General features: G+C 40.2%; 1 protein-coding gene across 2 annotated transcripts in view; it reads left to right on the top strand.

Moving 5' to 3' along the window:
• Positions 1 to 22,150, top strand: part of UNC5C (unc-5 netrin receptor C) — a 358,142-nt gene that overhangs the window by 270,079 nt on the left and 65,913 nt on the right. For both annotated transcript variants that reach the window (XM_082728148.1, XM_082728149.1), the window contains exons 5-7: positions 14,931 to 15,111; positions 18,675 to 18,842; positions 21,457 to 21,621. In XM_082728148.1, coding sequence (XP_082584274.1) covers positions 14,931 to 15,111; positions 18,675 to 18,842; positions 21,457 to 21,621 — 514 coding nt within the window. The remainder of the gene's footprint in view (positions 1 to 14,930; positions 15,112 to 18,674; positions 18,843 to 21,456; positions 21,622 to 22,150) is intronic.

The raw sequence follows: 22,150 nt of genomic DNA on the forward strand, positions 1-22,150 counted from the left end.
TGTAAGCTCTGAGTGTAGGATTGGGAGGGTAATGACTCCATAATTAAATAGGAAACCAGGAGGACCACGTTTATGGAGAGGGGGATAATATGAGGAGATACTGAGATCGATTCAACACATGTTCTGCTTTTCATTTTTGTTGAGCATTCAGATGGAGTTATCAAGAAAGTAATTGAAAATATGAATGGAACTGAACAAACATTGGGACTGGAGTTAAAGATTTTTTAGTGAACAGCCATGAGGGTGAAGGAGATCACCAGCGCATTTAGGCCAATGGTTTCAAACCTGGCTCTGCATTAGCGTTACCTGAAGCGCTTTTAAAAACACCAGGGCCGGGACACCTGGGTGGATCAGTTGGTTAAGCAGCTGCCTTCGGCTCAGGTCATGATCCCAGCATCCTGGGATCAAGTCCCACATCGGGCTCCTTGCTCAGCAGGGAACCTGCTTCTCCCTCTGCCTCTGCCTGCCATTTTGTCTGCCTGTGCTCGCTCTCTACCTCTCTCTCTCTCTGATAAATAAATAAAATCTTTAAAAAAAAAAAAAAAACACCAGGGCCTGAGCCCTTCATAAGCCCCATTCAGTCAGAACCTCTGCAGGGGGCCGGGGCAGGGGTGGGTCAAGAACAGGTCTTAAAACCTCCCTGGGTGATTCTGATGTACCAAGTTGGGAACTACCGCTATAAAATTAAAAGGAGAGAAAATGAAAAAGAGAGCCTTGCATAGGACAATGTGAGCCATGGTGGATAAAATGAAGGGACCAAGGAAAGAGGTTTGGAGAAGGACAGTTAATTACGTGACATGAGGGGGATATAGGGAAAGATGATGCCGTTGGCTTGTTGGGCAGGGCAGCGAGGGAGGCCCTGGGTCACCTCTGCGAGTGTAGTTTGAATGGTGAGCGTGAATCCAGACAGCACTCAATTGAAGCTCAGTGGGCAGAGGAAGAGATGAGGACAGCTTAGCCACCGAGGGACCGAGAGGAGACGGAAGTGAGGCTGCGAAGAGCAGGTGTGTCACAGAGTCATTTCCTTGTTGGTTGGTTTTTAGGATGGATAGGAGACATGGGTGTGTGTGGGGGTGACCTGACACAGAAGGAAGAAACAGCTTTGAGAGGAGTTTATACCTTTGGCCTTATTTGGTCTGTTTAAAAAACAAACAAACAAACAAAAAGACGTATGTCATCTGCTTAGATTAAGCAGGATCACAAAAACATCCAGTAAATATGTTGATGACCTGGGACCTCAGGAAGTCAGAGCGGGACAAAGTGAGCAGTGAGTGCAGCTTTTGAGTGTGAGATTGTGTGAGGAGGAGGTGGGAATTGGCCTCGCAAGTGGGGCGAGCGCCTTCTGCAGAAACTGGCTCTTTTTCCCATTTCCTAACATTTTTCACGAGAGGAAGATGACCTTATTTGTGTTTGCATTTTCCTGATTGAACGATGAACAAAGTCTCACAATATGAAGATTGCCCTTTACAGAACGATCTCACGTTGCTCACCACCCTTGCTGCGGAGCACGTTGCCTAAGAAAATAACAGCCCGCAGAGTGTTCAGTTAGATTGAACACAGGTGAGTCATAACATATGGGTATGTGCACAAGGAAGGGGTTTTTTTTTTTAGGGATAGAATTTGATGGAACGCTGTTAGTAAAAAAATATGTACATTAAAAATATTTTTAAGTATCTTTCATTTTTGCACTAGATGTTCCTTTCGCTTATTAAACTTAAATTTTACTTTGTAAACGTCTTTGAAACTAGTAAAGACACTAAATCAGATAGTGTTCTATTATCATATATTATGTTCAGGGACCCATTAGTGGCATAGGAGGGCCTCCTTCAATTTTGATGAATGCCAAGAATTGTAATGACCTGATTTGCAGAAGAATTTGTCACCCTGTCATTATAGGCTTTTCCTCTCTCAAATACCACACTAATCTTCCCGATTAGCTTGTCCCCAACGTGGACCACCCTAGAGGCTTTTATATTCTCATACAAATGTATCTTGGGAACATTGGGATGCAGGAGATACCTTCATTTTGAAAAGCAGAGGGCACGTTTTCAGGGCAGGTGGTTTTAGGATGAAGTGTGTATGAAGTTAAAGATATAAATACAGATTTCCCTTAAATATCTTTTTGTTTCTGCACTCCTTAGAACATTTTTGCATATTGCTGGTTACTTGATTTCCAGCTTGAAATCCACATACCTTCATACTCTTCTTTAAACTGAAAAGAGTTTTCCCTTAGTCGTTTATATGGCAGTGTAATACTTTATATGGTTTAGGTCAAGATGCTATATCTCAGGTCATTTGCATGTAAAGAGAACCCTGTAATGATGGGATTAAAAACCTGCCCCCTCCTAAAGACATTTCAGGTCACTGCCAAAAATTGGGGTGCATCTTCCAAGAGCAAGGATTTTTTTTCCTGATGCCCCTGAAATCAAAGCACACCCAATCAGCTGTAATGTTGGCTCTGAAAGTGAACCTGTGCTGGTCCTGTTAAGACTGAGCAGGGTGGTGGTGATAATAGAGATTGGGGCTGATGGCCCTTTCCTAGGGTCACACTGCTTCCCGACAGAGCGCTAGCTAGAGGCTAGCCCAGGTCCGTGTCCTGCAGTAACTAACATGTTCTTGGTGTCCCAGCTTCTGCTAGCTACCACCCTGTGATCTGGAGCCCCCTCCATGGGGGCTTATGTCTGCTGCTCTACAGTGGCTTCCTCCCAGTTCTTGTTTCTGTAGGCAAACAAGAACTCAGGGCTCAGGCAGTCCAGCATCCAGATCTGTGCTCCTCCAGGAGCTTTGTAAGCCCACACCAGTTACTCTTTCTGAACTTCATTCTCCTCATCTGAAAAATGGGTCTATACATACCTCCCTCACGGAGCAGTCATGAGGAATAGAGATCGTGTATCTAGAGTACCTCGCTCGGTGCCTGAAATACTCCATACCAGCCCATTGGTTTCTCTTTTTTCTCTCCGCACCAACACATTTCATCCTGCTCACCCCCTCACTGCCCTCCCAATTTTAGGGCAGGGAAAATGTTCTGCTTTTGAACTCTTTCTTAAAGATTCACACTTGGGACCACAGGGCAACTGTCACCCTAAAGGATGGCAGTTATCCTATAACCACAGCATGAGCCATAATATCTACCTTTCCTTTCCTATTGGACCAGTCCAGCTGCCCCAGAATCTTCTCTGAGTAGAGAGAAAGAGAAGCAGAGAAGAGAGTTCAGGACAGTCACTCCTGAACTGGGGGCTATAGTGAGAGCAGAGATGACCAGAAGGAAACTCTCCCTCTTTTGGGAACCTGGATAAATGGTTAAATCCAAAGATGTGTTTGCTGTTTTCTGCAGGCGGGGGGTGGGGGGAGGGGTGGGAGGGAATTGGATAGAGACCAGTGTCATTAAAAGAACAAGTGATGACTATATATTTTTTTTTTAAAGATTTTGTTTATTTGACACACAGAGATAGAGAGAGAGAGCACAAGCAGGCAGAGTGGCCGGCAGAGGGAGAGAGAGAAGCAGGCTCCCCACCAAGCAAGGAGTCTGATGTGGGACTCGATCCCTGGACCCGAGTGTCCATGAGCATGAGCCAAAGGCAGGTGCTTAACTGACTGAGCCACCTGGGCTCCCCAAATGATGACCATTTTATGTTATCTATTCATCACTTCCCCCCTAGCACACAAATGGGTAACCTGTGATTTCTAAGAGCATAATCCAATTTGTAGGCTGCATGGGTCCAAATAATAAAAACAAGAAATGGCTTATTACTAAAAAGAGAGGGAGAGGGGGAGATGACGGATAGACTGGACATCATGGGGTACCAAGAGAGAAAGGAGTGTGTCCAAAAAAACATATTTCATTAAGTAGACAAATGTAAAATTATTTTCATGTTATGAGGGTTAAGTTGTTTATGGAAAATAAGAATATGCTTGAATCATTTATTCCTTAGACTCTTTAAGAATCTTTTCTTTTTTAGAATATTAGTATTGAGGGACAGCTGGGCGGCTCAGTCAGTTAAGCATCTCCCTCTAGGTTTTGACTCAGATCATGATCTTGGGGTCATGGGATCGAGCCATGCATTGGGCTCTGCAGTCTTCGGAGAATCTATTTAAGATTCTCTCCCTCTTGGGGTGCCTGGGTGGCTCAGTGGGTTAAAGCCTCTGCCTTCAGCTCAGGTCATGATCCCAGGGTTCTGGGATCAAGCCCCACATCGGGCTCTCTGCTCAGCGGGGAGCCTGCTTCCCCCCTCTCTGCCTGCTTCTCTGCCTACTTGTAATCTCTGTCTGTCCAATAAATAAATAAAATCTTAACAACAACAACAACAAAAATATTCTCTCTGTCTTTATCTGTCGCTCCCCCACTCGTGCTCTCTCTCTCTCTCTCAGATTAGTAATATCTTTCAAAAAAAGAATATTAATATTTAACATAAAAACTTGAAACCTGACCAAGTGGCTGGTTGTGTATTTGGAGCCAGTTTCATGAAACCAGTTTTAAGCTGTTCTTTTTCTTTTGTCTCTACATATTATATTGAGTTGTAATTATGACTTAAAAACACATAACAAATATTTTGAATGTTAATAGAAAAAAGAACAAGCAATGATGACTAACTTGAAGTTGCAGGAAAACACAACTGGGAAACTCAGATAAAATGAAAAGTATAAAAATGTGGGTGGTCTGGGTCTAGGTAAAAGTAATAGTAATATATAAATTGCCTCTCGTTTATGCCTGATTATGAAGTACAAGAATAACTTTCTCAAATTAATCTTGCTAAAATTTCTTTTATTAAAAATCTTTCCTACTCATACTTTCAAGAATGAATCTAGTGTGATGATTTGCTTGTAATCTAAAAAAATTAGAAAATAATATTTATGCAGACTGATTAAAATGCCATGTTATACTTTCTCTAAAGCATACACATGCAAATGACATCTCTAGACATGGATTCACAAAATTTAAATGGAAATATGTATTTAGGTTTAGCATACAAACTAGATTGGCCAATTTAATACTTAATCATTTATATATTGCTAGTGCAGTCTTAAAGAGTTGTAATCTAATGGTGAGTTGATTTTGTCTCAATAAAAAATGTCAGGGAAAGCTAAAGGAATTCAGACATCAAGATACTTTCCTTTTTGTTTTTATTATTTTTATAAATATATTTATTTATTCATGAGAGACAGTGAGGGGTGGGGGGCAACGGTAGGGGGAGAAGCAGATTCCCCACAGAGCATGGAGCCTGTGCAAGGCTGCATCCCAGGACCCTGGGATCATGACCTGAGCCAAAGGCACTCAGGTGCCCCAAGGCATCATTTCTTAAATGATTTTATTGACTTATTTGAGGGAGTGCATGAGCAGTGGGGAGGAGCGGAAGGAGAGGGAGAAGCAGACTCCCCATTGAGCTGAGAGCCCAATGCTGGACTTGATCCCAAGACCTCAGTATCAGGTCCTGACCCATAGACAGACACTTAACTGACTGAGCCACCCAGGTGCCCCTACTTTCATCTTTAAATTAACACCATTTCTCTGCCATTTTTTAGAGTAGTTTGGGTTTTTTCCTATCTCCTTTAAATGTATCCTTAATGACTACTAAATAATTTAAGCATGTTTACTGTATGTCAGTCACCGTATGTAATTTGTGTATTAACTCATTTGATCTTTACAAACCTTACGGAATGCATTTGAGGATTATCCCCATTTTATAAATAAGGACCCTGAGGCAAGGCAAAGATGAGGAACTTAACCACGAGAGACACCCGAGGTGACAGAGTTCGATTTTGAACCCAGGCAGTCAGGTTCCAGAGCAGCCCTTCAGCTGCTTCTTAAAGGAGGATTTTCTGTTGTACAAAGTGGGATTAATCAACAGCAAACATAACAACAGAATATGCAAATAAGACATCCTAACATTGCCCTGTAACTATTTTTATTACCTGTTAATAAATTCCTATTTCTTGATAAACACTTGAGTCAATTATTTCAAATGTGCCCCAAATTATTGAAAAGACTGCAGTTACTGAGTCACAAGGACAGACACGCTACTTTGTCTCACTGCAGTGCTGACAACAAGTTATGGTTTATGGGCAAAGTCTTTTATTGTTTCTGAACTACAACCTATTTTTCTCTCTTCTTGAATGTTTTATACATAGCTAAAAATAACTTCTAACTCAGAAAGACTTCTCCCATGTATAAATCAGATGGTTTGCTAAATGCGAGGGGTGGGAGGAAGCCACATCTCCGGGTGAAATCAACAAACAGCATTGAAATGACCCAAATAAGAACAGAATTCAGAGGCCAGACCAAAGTACTGACTCCTGATGAACCAAGATTAGCTTACAAATAAATAGCAGTGCAACAATACAATTAATTACTATTCCATGCAATAAATTTCTAACACAACAAGAGATTGTTTACTGCTTCTTGGGATTTCACATACAGTTTATGTAAGGAGATTCGCTGTGAAGTTACTTCAAATGGAAGAATGTCACTTTATCTGATGCTGTTGGGTTCTGGAGACACTGCATGAAAAGGGTTTTTTTTATATAAAAAGATACATTTATAAAGATTTTTATTGATTTCCCTTGCTGATTTAGACAGCCTCTTACATGATAAACAGAATTATTCACATGTATTGCAAGCACTTATCTGATTTGCCCCTTTCTCCCCTAGCAATTGACACCATGCCTCACATGTAGGTACTCAGTGTTTGTGGAACGAAATTGAAAAAACAAGGTGCCTGCCTCTTTGTTTATGAAAAATTAAAGTTCTTGGGGAGCTGGATTTTAGGCTCAGATTTACTATGATCACCTAGATTCTGTGTTTACCAGATGAAGTCTGCAATAATTACTCAAACAACCTCTCTTACTTCTCCAGGGGACAAACAGGTATAATGGGGGTTAGAGTGGAATGCCATTCTCAAAGATCCCTTAGTTAAAACGTGCTGTCCACATGACACTTTAGACTCAGAATTGTTACTGAGACATTGGGGGTCTCCGAGCATAATTCTAGAAGTCCCCTTTTATCTTATGATTTAAGTCCAGTGAGTCATTTGAAGGCCCAACCAACCTTGAAGGATTTCACCTTGAGCACTAGAGATTTGTGTTTTTAATCTCCAGTTAGTTAGAAGAGATGTTTGAAATGGCCTCACTAAATATATTTAATATTATTTTTTTCCAGTGAGAGCAGCAACTTTATAGAGATCTAAAAATGTGTGTAACAGACTTGATCCCACTACATGTCTCGTTTCTATTCATATATTCACCAAATACTAACTAAGCACCTACTATATGCCAGTTTAAGGCCCCAAAGCTCAATGTTATATGATCAAAAAATTGATCAAAATTTGTGAAGCTTAAATTCTGGTGGAGGAGACAACTGCTAAGTGAAGTAAGTATAGACTATCTGAGATGGTGAGCAGTGCCACGCCAAAAATACAGAAAAGAGGGTGAGAGATTATGGGCATAGGCAGAGAGAGAGATGTTGCAGTTATAAAGGTAAATCAGGTAATGACTCACTAAGAAGGTGACAACTCAAGACCTGAAGAAGAGAAAGGAGAAAATCATGCAGATACCTGGGGAGGAGAGAGATTATTTCAGGCAGGTTTCCCAGCAGACTCAATATCCACCAGGCAAGGGCTGCACTGATGTGTATAAAGACCACCAAAGGTGGCAGCATGCTAAAGAGATGAGAGAAGAGAAAGGGAACAAGGTGATCTCAAGAGAGGTCAGGGTTCCTGGCGATGCTGGGCCTGGTGGGTCCTTATAAGGACTCAGTTTGGGAACAAAGCAAGATAGGGAGCCTTCAGAGAGCTAGAGATGAGATGTGACATGATCCGACTTAGAGTCTGAAGATCACTCTGCTGTGTTGAGAATAGACCATTGATGGCCAAGGAGAAAAGCAAAGATAAGACAGAAAGTTGCCACCATAATCTAGGAGGGAAAAAGATGGTGGTTTGAACCAGGAAAGGGTGGGTGGTGAAGGAACAGGAAATTGGTCAAATCCTAACATGCTGCTCTGACTTCCAGTGGGCAAAGAAAGAGGTAGAGAGGAGTCAAGGTCAAGTCTGAGGTTTTTGTCTAAGTAACTGGGAGCATAGAGTTGGCATTAACTAAGATGGACAACGCTGTGGGAGGAGCAGGTCTGGAAGTGCAGTGCAGGAGGTCGGTCTTAGACCCCCCAGTGGAGCTGAAAGAAGGCAGTTGGATATATGAGTCTGGAGTTCAGGGGCGGGTCTAGACTGAAGATAAATTTAGTGTGAAAGACCTCTGCATGAGACTGGATGAGCTCACCAAGGAAGTGAATACAGATAGAAAACAGAAAAAAAAAAAAAAAAAAAGAGATGCAGGGACAGCCTCCACAGGGGAACAGACTTCTGCCCCGGGAAGCTATGGGAGATGGAGTGAAATAAAACAAAATCCAGGTGCCCTGACCAAGAAAGCAGGTGAGGAGGAGGGAGAAACCAGTGGGGTCCAACCTGTGGCTGAGTCCTGTAACTTAAGTACTAACGCCTCACCAGTACATTTCACAAAATGGAAGGGATTGGTGACTTCGGAAAGAGCAGGACAAGTGGAAAGCTGGAGGTGATTGTACTTTAGGATAGATTCAGCAGAGATGAAGAGGACAGGAAATGGAGGGAATAGCAACAAGTACTCCAAAGCCTTTTGTAAGGTTAGCAAAGAAATTTGGAGGTGACTGCAGGAAGAAATGAGTGGGGAGGGTTTTAAGTTGTGAAAAATACTTGTATGTCTGTATGCTGATGGAAATAATTCCATGTAGAGGGAATATTAATGATTTAAGAGACAGAGAGGAGCCTTGCCCTTGACCAGGCATGAGGGAGTGGGGTGCAGAATATAAATGAGAGGTGGCAAGTGGGAACATGGAAAGCTGACCAGTAACCAGAGAGAGGGTGAAGAATAAGGGTGGGGAGGGGGATAGTGGGAGTTCTGGAAGATGTCTCGTGATTGTCACTTTTTTCAGTGGAGGAAAAATCGTGGTCATCAGCTGAAAGTGAGGATAGAGAGGGAGGTAGTGTTTAAGGAGAGAGGAGAAGGTGTGAAATAGCTGTCTAGAAGGATAGGGCCATGAACAGATGATGAAAATATAGTACAATTTTTTGGCAGAATTAAGGGCCCATTTGCGTTCTGTTATCATGAATTTAAGATGAGTCTACTCGATATGGCTGTGCCCAGCCACGTTCTGCTGCAAATCTCTGAAGGTGGTGTCGGGTAAGAGTGGCCAAGTGAGTGCCTTAGGGAAGGAGAGGGATGGGGGAGCTGAGAATGTGAGGCAAGGGATTGTTGAGAAGATGGCCATGGCCATTGAAAAGTGGTGAATAGAGAAGAGGGAACGTGAGAGGGGTGGGAGAGAAGATTGGGAAGTTTAGTAGATTTATGGGTCCTGGTGAGAGTTAGTCACAACAGAGGTCCTAGACAGGTTAAACCAGAAAAACAGGGAAGGGAAGAAAGTGGTGATAACTGAACTTGGGTTTCAGAGGGGTTGCAATTAATGATAAGGACAAGAGCTAGACAGGAGATTGTCTAACTTCGATGTGCATATAAATTCCTGAATTTCTTGTTGAGATGCTTATTTTGATTCAGTAAGTCTAAGTGGGCAGACCTGAGATTCTGCATTCCTATCAGGCTTCCAGATTACATAGATGCTTCTTGTCCAGGAATCTCATTTAAGAGACAGCTAGACAAACCATAAGTGACTCTTAATCTCACAAAACAAACTGAGGGTTTCTGGGGGGAGGGGGTTTGGGAGAAGGGGGTGGGATTATGGACATTGGGGAGGGTATGTGATTTGGTGAGTGCTGTGAAGTATGTAAACCTGGTGTTTCACAGACCTGTACCCCTGGGGATAAAAATATATGTTTATAAAAAATTAAAAAAAAAAAAAAAAAAGAGACAGCTAGAGTGGTACTCCTCAACCCTATCAGTAAGTCACAGCTCCTTGAGGAGTTTAAAAAATACAGAAACTAGACCAGTCTTGACTGGTGAATCAGGGTTTCTGTGGGTTACATTTAATTTCTCTGGATTGGACATAGAATTGATATATTATGAATCTCCAAATTATTCTACAGTGAGGCCATGATTGAAAGTCTTTGGCCTTTGAGTGTGAATTTCTTAGGGACCAAGATCATAGCAGGAAGGAGGGCCATGTCATTGAGAGGCCAAAATGTTGAAAGTGTCATGTTTGTGGTTATTAAAATCATTAGAAATTATGACAGGAAATGGGCTGGATTAAGTGACTATGAGTCCAGAGGTCTGTAGATGACTACAAAAAAAAAAAAAAAAAAAAAGAAAGAAAGAAAGTGGGTGACATAATATGATGGCATGAGATTCAAGGCAAAGCTGTTTGGAGAGAATGGTCTAGAATAGATAGGCCAGAACAAGGAAGACACTTACAGACCTCCCCCCACCGCCAGGATGAGTATATGTTGGATTTGGGAAATCAAACATCCACCACTTGAGAGAACTCCAGAAAAAAACATAGCCGCATCATGAAGGGCTAGATTTTAGTTAAAGAAAAATGAAGAAAACAATCTAAAAAGAGTTTCAAGTTTGGGACTATTTTGCTGCTGCATTCCAAAGCAGCGTGGAAGGTTGCAGAGACTTCTGCAGGGTGGGAGATGGGGAGGCACAGAGCAGTATGGGGATCCTAGTGCAGGCAGTGAGTGATGACCTGAGCTTCTTGTGGATATGTGGTCTCAAAGCAGGACATCGCAGCAGCTGGGAGTACTGGCATGAAGGGAACAGGGGGTAGGGGACTTACCAGAAGCTGGCGGAGCCCACGGCTCACCTCTCCATTCCTATGGCTATTTCTAAGCAGCAGTGAACCCTCTGTTTCTCTAAACAAAAGCATTACAAATGAGTCTGGTATGAAAACAGCAAAACTGAGCTTCTCTGGTTAATCTCAGAGTTGGGGAGGAGGGCCATGTCCCCCACAGAACCCTGGGGGTCTCCACAGTACTTTTGGGGTTCTTCAGGGGCACTCAGAACTCAGGTCATAATCATTGCTCCAGCACTGGCAAGAGATTCAAGAGAAATGCAGAAGGATATTTGAAAGTAAAGATGGTTTACCCAATAATCATAGAGGTCTTTTTAGATCTTGTCAATTGTGGTGATTCCTTTGATAGCTCAGTTGGTAGAGCGGAGGACTGTAGATCTTGTCAATTGTGTATTTTGCTCATTTTCTTCCATGTAATAAGCTTTCAAATAAACAAGTTGTTTGCAGTATCCCTTAGGATCTCTTTATGTCACTTATGATCAGGATTATATCACTATTATTAACTGATGTGATTTAAATAGAAGAAACCATAGTTTTCAACAGTTACAGGTTAGGTTGGATTCTCCAGAAGCAAACTATGAGGCCAAGATTTGAATGCAAGAGTTTTTTTATGGAAACATTCCTAGGAGAGAGGAATGGGTGGAGCATGCTGGACAGAAAATTAGAAGCCCAGTAGGTGTGGACATGCAGGTGACACCTCATGGAGATAGCTTCATCCTCATCCCGCAGGGGAAGTCTGGAGAATAGCAATTCAGATTCTGACCCCAACTAGACACAAAGCATATTTCCATACCCATGAGACAATGGCTAAGGCACAGGTTGTGAGGCAGGGGAGTTGTGAACCCTTAGGCATTCCGAGACAGAGTCCAGGAGTCTGAGACCCATCTTTCAAAGAGTAGGAATTGTGGATCCTTGAAAGAAAAGTACTATGAGGGGTGCCTGGGTGTCTCAGTGGGTTAAAGCCTCTGCCTTCAGCTCTGGTCATGATCCCCGGGTCCTGGGATCTCCTGGGATCGAGCCCCGCGTCAGGCCCTCTGCTCGGCGGGGAGCCTGCTTCCCCGTCTCTCTCTGCCTGCCTCTCTGCCTGCTTGTGATCTCTGTCTGTCAAATAAATAAATAAAATCTTTAAAAAAAAAAGTTCTATGAGCACACACATACGCACACACTCAGTGGATCCAAGACCAACTCAGAGAAGCCCAACAGTGCCTTCTATAAGTAGAAAGCTTTCTTTAGAATGGCATAGATATGCTATATAAAGATTAGATTTAAAAAATTAATGTCTGCTTTCAATCATTATCAATGATAATTAATTATAATTGTTCATTATTGTCAACATTTCATAGCAGTATGGATTTTGCTACCTTCTCTCTTGTGTTTCTAATGAGATCATACTACTATACACATAGGGCCAAATTTCTTAAAATTATTGTTTATTGATTTATTTTTATTTAACTACATAAAATAGCAATCTTAAATCTTAAGTTCAAATGAATACATTAGTTTTTGTTTTTTCCCAGAGTATGTGGAAGTAATATATTTTAGGTTTAAAAAGAAACTAAAAAAGAAAGATATTTTCTTCCATATTAAAATATTTTATAATTTCATTGATTTTCAATGCCATGTCATGTTATTTTCTTTTTCTTTTAATTTAATTTAATTTTTTTCAGTGTTCCAAAATTTAGATTTTGAGACAATCCAAGTCAAGAGAGTATGACTCTCTGATCAGATATATCCAAGCATGGACCTGACTTAAAGTGCTGTCTGTATTTGGAAACAAAAATGCATGTTTTCAAGCTCTGCTGTTTTAAATGGATTCCACTCTGTTTCTCATTACCGTAGTGTAAATACCAAGAACCTTTCTCCATTTTTTTTTATCATTATTATTATGTTATGTTAGTCACCATTTCGTACATCATTAGTTTTTGATGTAGTGTTTCATGATTCATTAGTTGCATATAACACCGAGGGCTCATCACAAGTTCCCTCCTTAATACCCATCACCAGGCTCACCCATCCGCCCACCCCCTCCCCTCTAAAACCCTCAGTTTGTTTCCTCGAGTCCACAGTATCTCATGGTTCTTCCCCCCTACATCGAGTTCTCCCCTTTATTTTTCCCTTCCTTCTCCTAATGCCCTCCATACTATTCTTTATGTTCCACAAATAAGTGAAACCATATGATAATTGACCTTCTCTGCTTGATTTATTTCACTGAGCAGAATCTCCTCCAGTCTCATCCATGTTGAAGCAAAATTTGGGTATTCATCCTTTCTGATGCTTGAGTAATATTCCATTGTGTATATGGATCACATCTTCTTTATCCATTCATCTGGTGAAGGGCATCGTGGCGCTTTCCACAGTTTGGCTATTGTGGACATTGCTGCTATGAACATTAGGGAGCATATGACCCTTCCTTTCACTACATCTGTATCTTTGCGGTAAATACCCAGGTGTGCAATTGCTGCATCATAGGGGAGCTCTATTTTTAATTTTTTGAAGAAACAACACACTTTTCCAAAGCGGCTGCACCAACTTGCATTCCCACCAATAGTGTAAGAGGGTTCCCCTTTCTCCACAACCTCTCCAACACTTGCTGTTTCTTGCCTTGTTAATTTTTGCCATCCAAGATCAAAAAGAGGTGGTTCCGTGGTGTAATGTTGAGCATTCTGGACTCTGAATTCGACATCTAAAAGAACTTCTCAAACTCAACTCTCAAAAACAGATAATCAAGTCTAAAAATGGGCAGAAGACATGAACAGACACTTCTCAAAACTTCTTTAGTTTTAGCCATTTTCAAATGGCTCACAGACACATGAAAAAATGTTCATCATCATTAGCCATCAGGGAAATTCAAATTGAAACTACATTTAATACCACCTTATACCAGTTAGAATGCAAAAATTGACGAGGCTAGAAATGTTTTGCCATTTCAAAATTTATATCACTACAAACAGTTGCCCTTAACTACATCCTCATAGGTTTATTTCAGGAATGTTGCTGGTTTTTGCTTCCCCCTTTAAATTGTGGCTTCTCGTCTAAGGATTAGAGAAGTATTATTTTAGAGTCCCTATGCTGGATGTAGTTTAGAGCTGTACTACATCAAACCCACTGACAGATTTAGAGATTAATTTCCAGACCTCTTGTGGTGCCAGCAAAACTCCTTAAGATTTTGAAAATGGCAACATTGTTGACTCTGTACTGCTAAAGATTACTTGTATCCATTATCCCATCACTGCAAAAGAAAAGTTTAAGTGTGGCAAATATAAATGTTCTGCTTTATGGAAAAACCTGTGTATAGAAAAAAAAAAAAAGAGGAAGAAGAAGAATCAATTTATAGAACAAGAAATCGTTTATCCTCCATTAGGACAGCTTATACAGCTGTATCTCCTTCCTTTCAATCCATAAGGATAACATTGCTGTTGCTAAATGTTATTTGCATGAAAAAATAGTTCAGTATTTTTGAACAGTCACATATTAGGTCAGGCTCCCCAGAAGCAAACCAAGCCTAGTGATCCACAAAAAGAGAACTTTGAGAATAATGCATATGCTCTTTGGATTATACTGAAAGTTGATACAAAACCTTTTTTCCTCCAAGTATTTTGGCTTGAAAGCATCTCCAAATATGTGTTTGCTACATTTTAACATAAATGTGTTTTGGGGGAAATTTAATCCATATGTTTCAGCAAGGTTTCATGTAAATCATCCAAATGTTGGTTTATTAGAGCTACATGATGTCTAAGATGCCTTTTGAGCTTTTTTAATAGTCTTTACATTCTTTTGTGAAAAGCCGTGAGTAAGTTGCCAAGAGTAAACAAATCAAATAGCAAAGAGCTTTGAGTTCAGTTTGAAATGCTTAGCCTATTATTTTTGATTGGGTTCTGGACTTGGCAGTGCGCATTCCCTGTTCCTGCCCTCAGGGCTAAGTGAAAACAATTTGAATGCTGTATTTCCCAATCAGTTAATTGACATTTGAGAATTAATGGAGTACAGACAGAATCGTGTTTGACAGGTGAGTGATACTTTCCGTGACCTCAGAAAGTTACTTCCTCTGGTTTGCAGAAGCTCAGAGCATGGAGAAATGTTACACAAATTATGAAGCGCGTGTAAGGACAGACAGCCGTTGAGGGATCCATACTGGGGATTTCTCTATTTCTCTTTGCATCTTTAGGTGGAATGGTTGAAAAATGAAGACATAATTGATCCCGTTGAAGATCGGAATTTTTATATTACTATTGATCACAACCTCATCATAAAGCAGGCCCGTCTCTCAGATACTGCAAACTACACTTGTGTGGCCAAAAACATCGTTGCCAAGAGGAAAAGCACGACAGCAACCGTCATAGTCTATGGTGAGTGAGCTGTCCAAGTCTCAATCTAGTTCACGTCAAACTACCATTTCCCGTTTTAATTTAAAATCTCCAGGAGAGTCCCTTGGCAACCCCCTTGGCTACTCTCTCCCAGCCTCGGGCTCCGACAGTGAGACTTACCTGCTTCCCTGACACTCATAGAAAGGCTAGGCTTGGAAAATTCCTAACCCTTGTCAGTGAGCTTATGGGGAAGATGAAGGAAAGCTACCTGGGCACGGACACCAGAGCCAGCAGATGTCCCTGCCTCTCTAAGACTCTCTGTACCCCAGACCCCCCAGAGCTAGAGTTGGGAGATGGAGATGCTTGAGTCATCCTGCTCATCCGTCTGGGGCTCAAGTCAAGTAAAGGAGCTGACCTGTTCCCCCAAACACATCAGATCAATGTTGACTTCCTGGAACTTGCCTCACTCCCTCCCTCCAGGGTCCTTAGAGTGAAGGCAAAAACTGCTATGTCCGTGGCCCTCATCCTAACCACGAGGCGAGGTTTGACAGAATGATTTCTTCCGGAAGCTTTCCTTCCACACGCTGCTCCTTTCTAGTCCAGCTCATCTCTGATGGGGCCTCTCCTTTCTCCAGAAACACTCAACAGTTCCGCTCCCAATTTTGCTCTAGCGTGTGATGCTTATATTTCTCTACACTTTTTAGCACTCACTTGTCTTCCAGGCATTCTATGGGTGGTTTCATTTCCCTAGCTGTGCAGTAAGCTCCATTCTAGATGGAGAGAGCACTCTATGCATTTCTCACAGCGTCGGACATACAGAAGGTCCTCATATGCTTGATGATTTATTGTATCAAGGTCACCTAACAACCCTGGGAGGGATTTTGAGGGTATGCCACCTCTTACATCAGAGGCCTATGTCACACCACCCACTTAGGGAAGCTTCTCATGGCTGCATTAGTGTTAAATGATATTCCAGGGGCCTTCGGATGTGGGTGACTGTGAAGGAAGGGCAGCTATTGGCAAGTATCTGGCCCATGGTACTTACTGCTGATAGTGCCCTTCGGATGGATGTCTCCATTCTGTAAGGGGTTATAAGAAACAGGAGCCACTGTGATGTTCCAAAGGCTAAATATGGTGACGCTTTAAATCTCTCGTTTTCATTACAAGACAGATACAGACTATTTTTTAATCTTCTGAGTACTCTGAAGCTGAATTTCCTCGTCAAGATAATGGCTGTTAAATTATAAGCTGTTGCCTCTCTTCAGTCACAATGAAATGATTCCTCTTTTTGTCTTTTTCTAAACCGGCTGAAGGACTTGATTAACAATTTGAAGGGCAAAAGAGAAACGGAGCGCATCACAGCACGTAGTAATCATTGATAACTAATGAAGACAGACTCTCTGTGTATGCATTATATAGATGTTTAATATATATGCAAATCTCTCTTCCTATGTATAGCATGCTTTCAATATCTATAAATGCAAGCTGAACATTGTTGTTAGAAAGAATCAAACACAAGGAACTTGAACATTTTGAGTTCAAAAAATAGCATTGGTTGGGGAGCCTGGGTGGCTCAGTGGGTTAAGCCGCTGCCTTTGGCTCAGGTCATGATCTCAGGGTCCTGGGATCGAGTCCCGCATCGGGCTCTCTGCTCAGCAGGAAGCCTGCTTCCCTCTCTCTCTCTGCCTGCCTCTCCATCTACTTGTGATTTCTCTCTGTCAAATAAATAAATAAAATCTTTTAAAAAAAAATAGCATTGGACTAAGGGTCAGGAGACTTGTGCTCTCAGACTAGCTCTCCCTCTAACTGACCCTAAGTGGATCACTTGTCCCGGGTGCTAGGAGCCTGTGTCTCCTTCTCTGAAGAATGGGAGAATAAGTCTGGGATTTTCACATTCCTTTTTTTTTTTCTCTAGAAGTTTATGATTATTCATTTCTCATTAAAATCTTACCGGGGGGGGGGTTGGGAACCTACCAGAGCATTACTATAACCCCAAATATTGGCCTGCCAGTATGCTAGTAAGCAATTTACACTGACAATTCCATGACATCTGGTTTTGTAAAGCTGAGCAGGTTAAGTTGCTTTCTGGAACACTGACTGAAACTCAACCTATCAACCATCTGTTTGTCCTTCTCATGGCCCCATAAAGGAAGTCGTCCCAGGCTCCTAGATGAGGCTCACCAGAATTCCACAGCAAAACATATACATCTAATGAGTACTTCATTTTTGAGTCTGCTGTGTGTATTTATTTTTCTTAGTATCATGTTTAGATTGAAAATGCATGTCTGTTATAGAAAATTTGGGAAACACAGAAATGGTCAAAGAAGAAAAGGTCCATAACCCTGTCATCTTGTCATTCAGAAACAACTTTCAAAAAGATTGATATGCATACTACTGGTATGTTCTATGGATAGATAAGATTTTAAAATAAGGGGTATAAATATATTTTTTACTTAAAACATAATGTTGAAATACTTATATATTATTAAATAGACTTCTCTAGAACCATTTTTAATGGCTGCCTAGGTGTCAGTCACATGAACAGGCATCTACTTTACCATTTTCCTATTGTTGAACATTACAGTTGTTTACAGTTATTTACCTTTATATAGAAAATAACTGTGATGAAAAAGCACTCTTGTCTGAGACTGTATGTACAACACATTTATGATGATTTCCCACTGCATAGGCTTCTAGAAGAGGAGATGCTGGGTGTATGATGTACACCTGTATGGTGTACCCCAATGTCCGCCCCCTTCTTTATGATCAGGAGGTAGACACTCATCCTCATTGTATCTATTTTTAACTACCAGCAAATAACTTTTTGTTAGCAAAGGCTTAATTACAATAATTGAATCTCAACTCACATTATATAAGTACTAAAATATATCAAAGTATTTTCTAGAGGGAGATCTCCAGAGGTGTATAGTGAACATAGCATATTGAACTCTCCATGAAACACTGTAAGAAGCCTTTGCAAACAGCATGGATGTCCATTTCAATTACATAAGCTAAATGCCAATTCAATCAAATAGCTACTCAATTAGTTTAAAATCTAACAATATTAAGGCTATTTTTTTAACCAGGTTCACTGGATTATTGAAACTGACTAAAAGTCCTTAAAAGGTTGTAATGTTTACATATGCTAAAAAACAAACTAATCAATCATCTGCTATTAAGAAAGAGCTACATGATTTTTTTCAGTTCTCATACTTCAGATCCACCTTCAGCCTTGGCATAAGGATGGAAACATTTATTATTTGAGATAAGCTGTCAAAAATAATTTTTGAAGCTTGAATAGGTAAGGGGAATATATATTTTTAAGAACACTAGCCAAGGAAAATAGAACACAGTTCTATTTGCTTTTCTGAGTAGGTGAGTAAATTTGGGTAATCCATTTTATTTTTCTCTATGCTTAGATTCTTCTGCTCTTTGATAATACTTTGAATGAAATGATGGCCCAGGTCCCTTTTAGCTTTGAATTTTTAAAATTTTTTTATGGTCACTTAGCAGATGAGTTTTTGTTTATGTGTTGTATGTGGTTTGTGTGTCTGTGTGTGCATGAACACACATGTAATTGACATTTTGTATTTACCTCCTTCCAGTCAATGGTGGCTGGTCCACCTGGACAGAGTGGTCTGTGTGTAATAGCCGCTGTGGACGAGGATATCAGAAGCGCACAAGGACCTGCACCAACCCAGCACCACTCAATGGTGGTGCCTTCTGTGAGGGGCAGAGTGTGCAGAAAATAGCCTGTACCACCTTATGCCCAGGTAAATAAACCAGTGTTCTCATTCCAAATGCGTCTTCCCATTCCAGGAATACAAAAACCTGTATTCTTGTCCTGAATGTGTGATAAACATTATTCATATCCATCATACCAGTAAATGCTTACATTGTTGAGAAATCAAATCTTTTTCCCCCAAACTGTACTTAACTTTATTACCCAAACATGCAAAATAGAATAAAACAAGAGATTAAACATTTAGGGAAATAATCCCTCTCTATTACTCAATGAAACTGCTGGAGCCAAGATTATAGATTTTGTAATTCAAGGGATTTGGGCAGCACTGAAAGCCACACATTTTAGGAATAACAACCCTTGATCTTCAGACAGCCATGGACATTATTGGGATTAAAATTTAGAAAATGTTTTAGACTGAAATATTTGATATTTGGTGTCCGTTTCTGGGCAAGGGCAAATAAAATATTAGGAATGAATTAAAAGGAAGGCAAAGCTTTGTGACACACGAGCTAATGGATTTTGAAAATACAATGCAGTCAGCTCTTTATTGTCTGTACATGTTGGTCACCTGTTTTTGTGAGTTATTTGCAGTGGCACCTATGGCGAGATTGCATCCCTCTGCCACCGAGCATCTTTTTGTCCTGTCTCATATTGTCACCAGCTCTTACCCTAGGCAAATTGAAGATGCAATTTGCCAAACTCAAAACCAACTAAAATGCTTAATTATATGATATATTAAAAAGTTTAACTAATGACTTTGAAATAACCTATAAATTTTGCACACTCCATTGAGCTAGCTGTTATGATATCAATTTCATTTTTTATTTATTTGTATTTTGTTTTTCTGTGATTTCATTATTTAGAAACAGTGTCCTTACTTCCTGTTATTTAGTCTATATTTTGTTTTATCCATCCTCTAATAAATAGTTTATCAGATATGGGTTGTACAAATGAGCTGGAAAGAAAAATATAATCTATATTTTATATTCCCAAGTGTCCATTTTCAAATATCCAAACAGTATCCCATACTGAAGCATTTGAGAGATTTTATTTGTGTAACAAATTTTGACACTTAGCTAGGTTTAGAATTTCAATATTTTACCTTATACTCTCCTATATTTTATATAGGTATTGACTTCCACAATTAAAATTGTGTTGAACATTCTGACTTGAAATAAAAGTGTGTGTGTGTGTGTGTGTGTGTGTGGGCGCGCGCGCGCACTTTAGCATGATCTAAGTCAAAGCAAATGTCTTTTCTCCAAATAGCTGGGAGTTGCTTAAATAGCCAACTCTGGATCATTGAAATATTAATGCTTTCATAATTTTTTCATATGAGTATGTTTATATCTCCATACACGTTATACATAATATATTTACACAATAATTTAAATATGAAATCATACAGATTTCCTAAACTATGTAGACCACTAAAATTGATATAATTTCTATGAATATGTAAGTGTAAGATGTTATATATATTAGATGTTCAATAAATGATGTTTGGCATTGTTTTATATCTAGGTAATCATAATTATTTATATTATTTCAGGAAAATTTTTAAATTTAACTACTCTTTAATATTCTTGTATTAATTATGTAAGAATTTTTTAAAAAGGCATTATAAGTGTGACTTTAGTGAAATTTAGTGTACTTTTTTCAACTTAGAATTTAAGTTGTGTGTTTTTAAGATAGAAATATATCAGCTCAGTATCACTGAGATTACTAACAAGCCAGCAACAAAAATTAAGGAGAAAGTTAGTCAATTCTAAATAACTAAATCACAGCAAAAGAATTAGGAATGCATGTAAATATTATTCGTAAAAAAAAATAGAAATTTCTATATTATCAAATAATGGAATAGAATTACCAAATCATATATGGAAAATAATAGTCATTTCAACAAAACATTGAAGAAGGTCTCAACAGAATCAAGCTGCCTGGATAAAAAAATAAAATGAAAAGAGTATTTAAGACAAGGATGGATGATAGGTAGATAGTTAGATAATAGATGATGGATGGATGGATCAGATAGATAGATACATAGATACATAAATGATAGATATGGATGGATGGATGGATAAATAAATGGATATATAGAGGAATAATTAGATAAGGATAGGTGGATGCATGGAAAGTTGGGTCAGTGAGTAGATAGACTTCTTCCCCATTGTACCAACCTCTTCTCCATATTGCCACACAGGTTTACCTGCACTGCTCACATGACACTATGCATAAAGAAACCTTGGCTCCGGAAAGAGGTCCCCTAATTTTCAATGCAAAATCCAAAAGCTTCCCTTTTAAGAGAAAAAAGGGGTACCATCATGATCTACTTTTATGTACCTCCTGGTCCTCATCAGCTCCTGGTGACAACACTGGTTTCTGTGCCTTCCTTTTAGCAATTCCTTGCCTTGGTCAATAAAGATACAGTCACATCCTCAGGAAGAAAATTTCATAGAACCCTGATGATGTATATCTCCCATGCTCACTTCCTAGCAGCAGACATGAATGCAGTCCTCCTTGATGGGGCATTTTCTTCGGTTTTCTGTTTTGTTTTATTTGTACATGAGCCCTACTCCCTTCTCCCCACAAGTAGCTGCTTCTCCATCTGACCTTCTGCTGGTTTTTGTGTGTGTGCGTGGCAGTGGATGGCAGGTGGACTTCATGGAGCAAGTGGTCTACTTGTGGAACCGAGTGCACGCACTGGCGCAGGAGGGAGTGCACGGCGCCCGCCCCCAAGAACGGAGGCAAGGACTGTGATGGCCTCGTCTTGCAATCCAAGAACTGCACTGATGGGCTTTGCATGCAGAGTAAGTCAATTTGAGCAAACAAAAGACACATGCGAGGCCTGAGGTTTAACCATTTGGATTTCTTGGAAATATTAGAAATTAAGAATTCCAAACAGGGGGAAAAATGCAGTAATATGCCAGAATACTAGCTCTGTGTCAGAATGGAAAGAACTAATCTCCCAGGAACCGGAATGAATAATAACTGTCCAGTTAACAAATGACATACACACTATTGAGTTCTCATGAGCAAAGAGTGATTCAGTCACATCCATGGGGAACTGTCACTCTTTCCAGACCAGGGAACCATTCCTTAGTTTTATTCGAATGCATAAAAGGGCACCCCAAACTCCTCGGAGTAGAATCACATGACTTTGATAAAGTAAGCTATTTATTCCTAATTCATGGCCATTACTGAACCAATGTCCATGAATGTAAAATACATATAAAGCCCAGGAAATGGTTCTGCAGATAGATTTACCAATTTACAGTGAATACTTAGTGGGAGCATCTCTGTAAGTCCTTAAAAATGCTAGGCTTGTGTTACTGTTTG

The sequence above is a fragment of the Mustela nivalis genome (genome assembly GCF_964662115.1).
Source record: "Mustela nivalis genome assembly, chromosome: 4".
NCBI classification, from domain to species: domain Eukaryota; kingdom Metazoa; phylum Chordata; class Mammalia; order Carnivora; family Mustelidae; genus Mustela; species Mustela nivalis.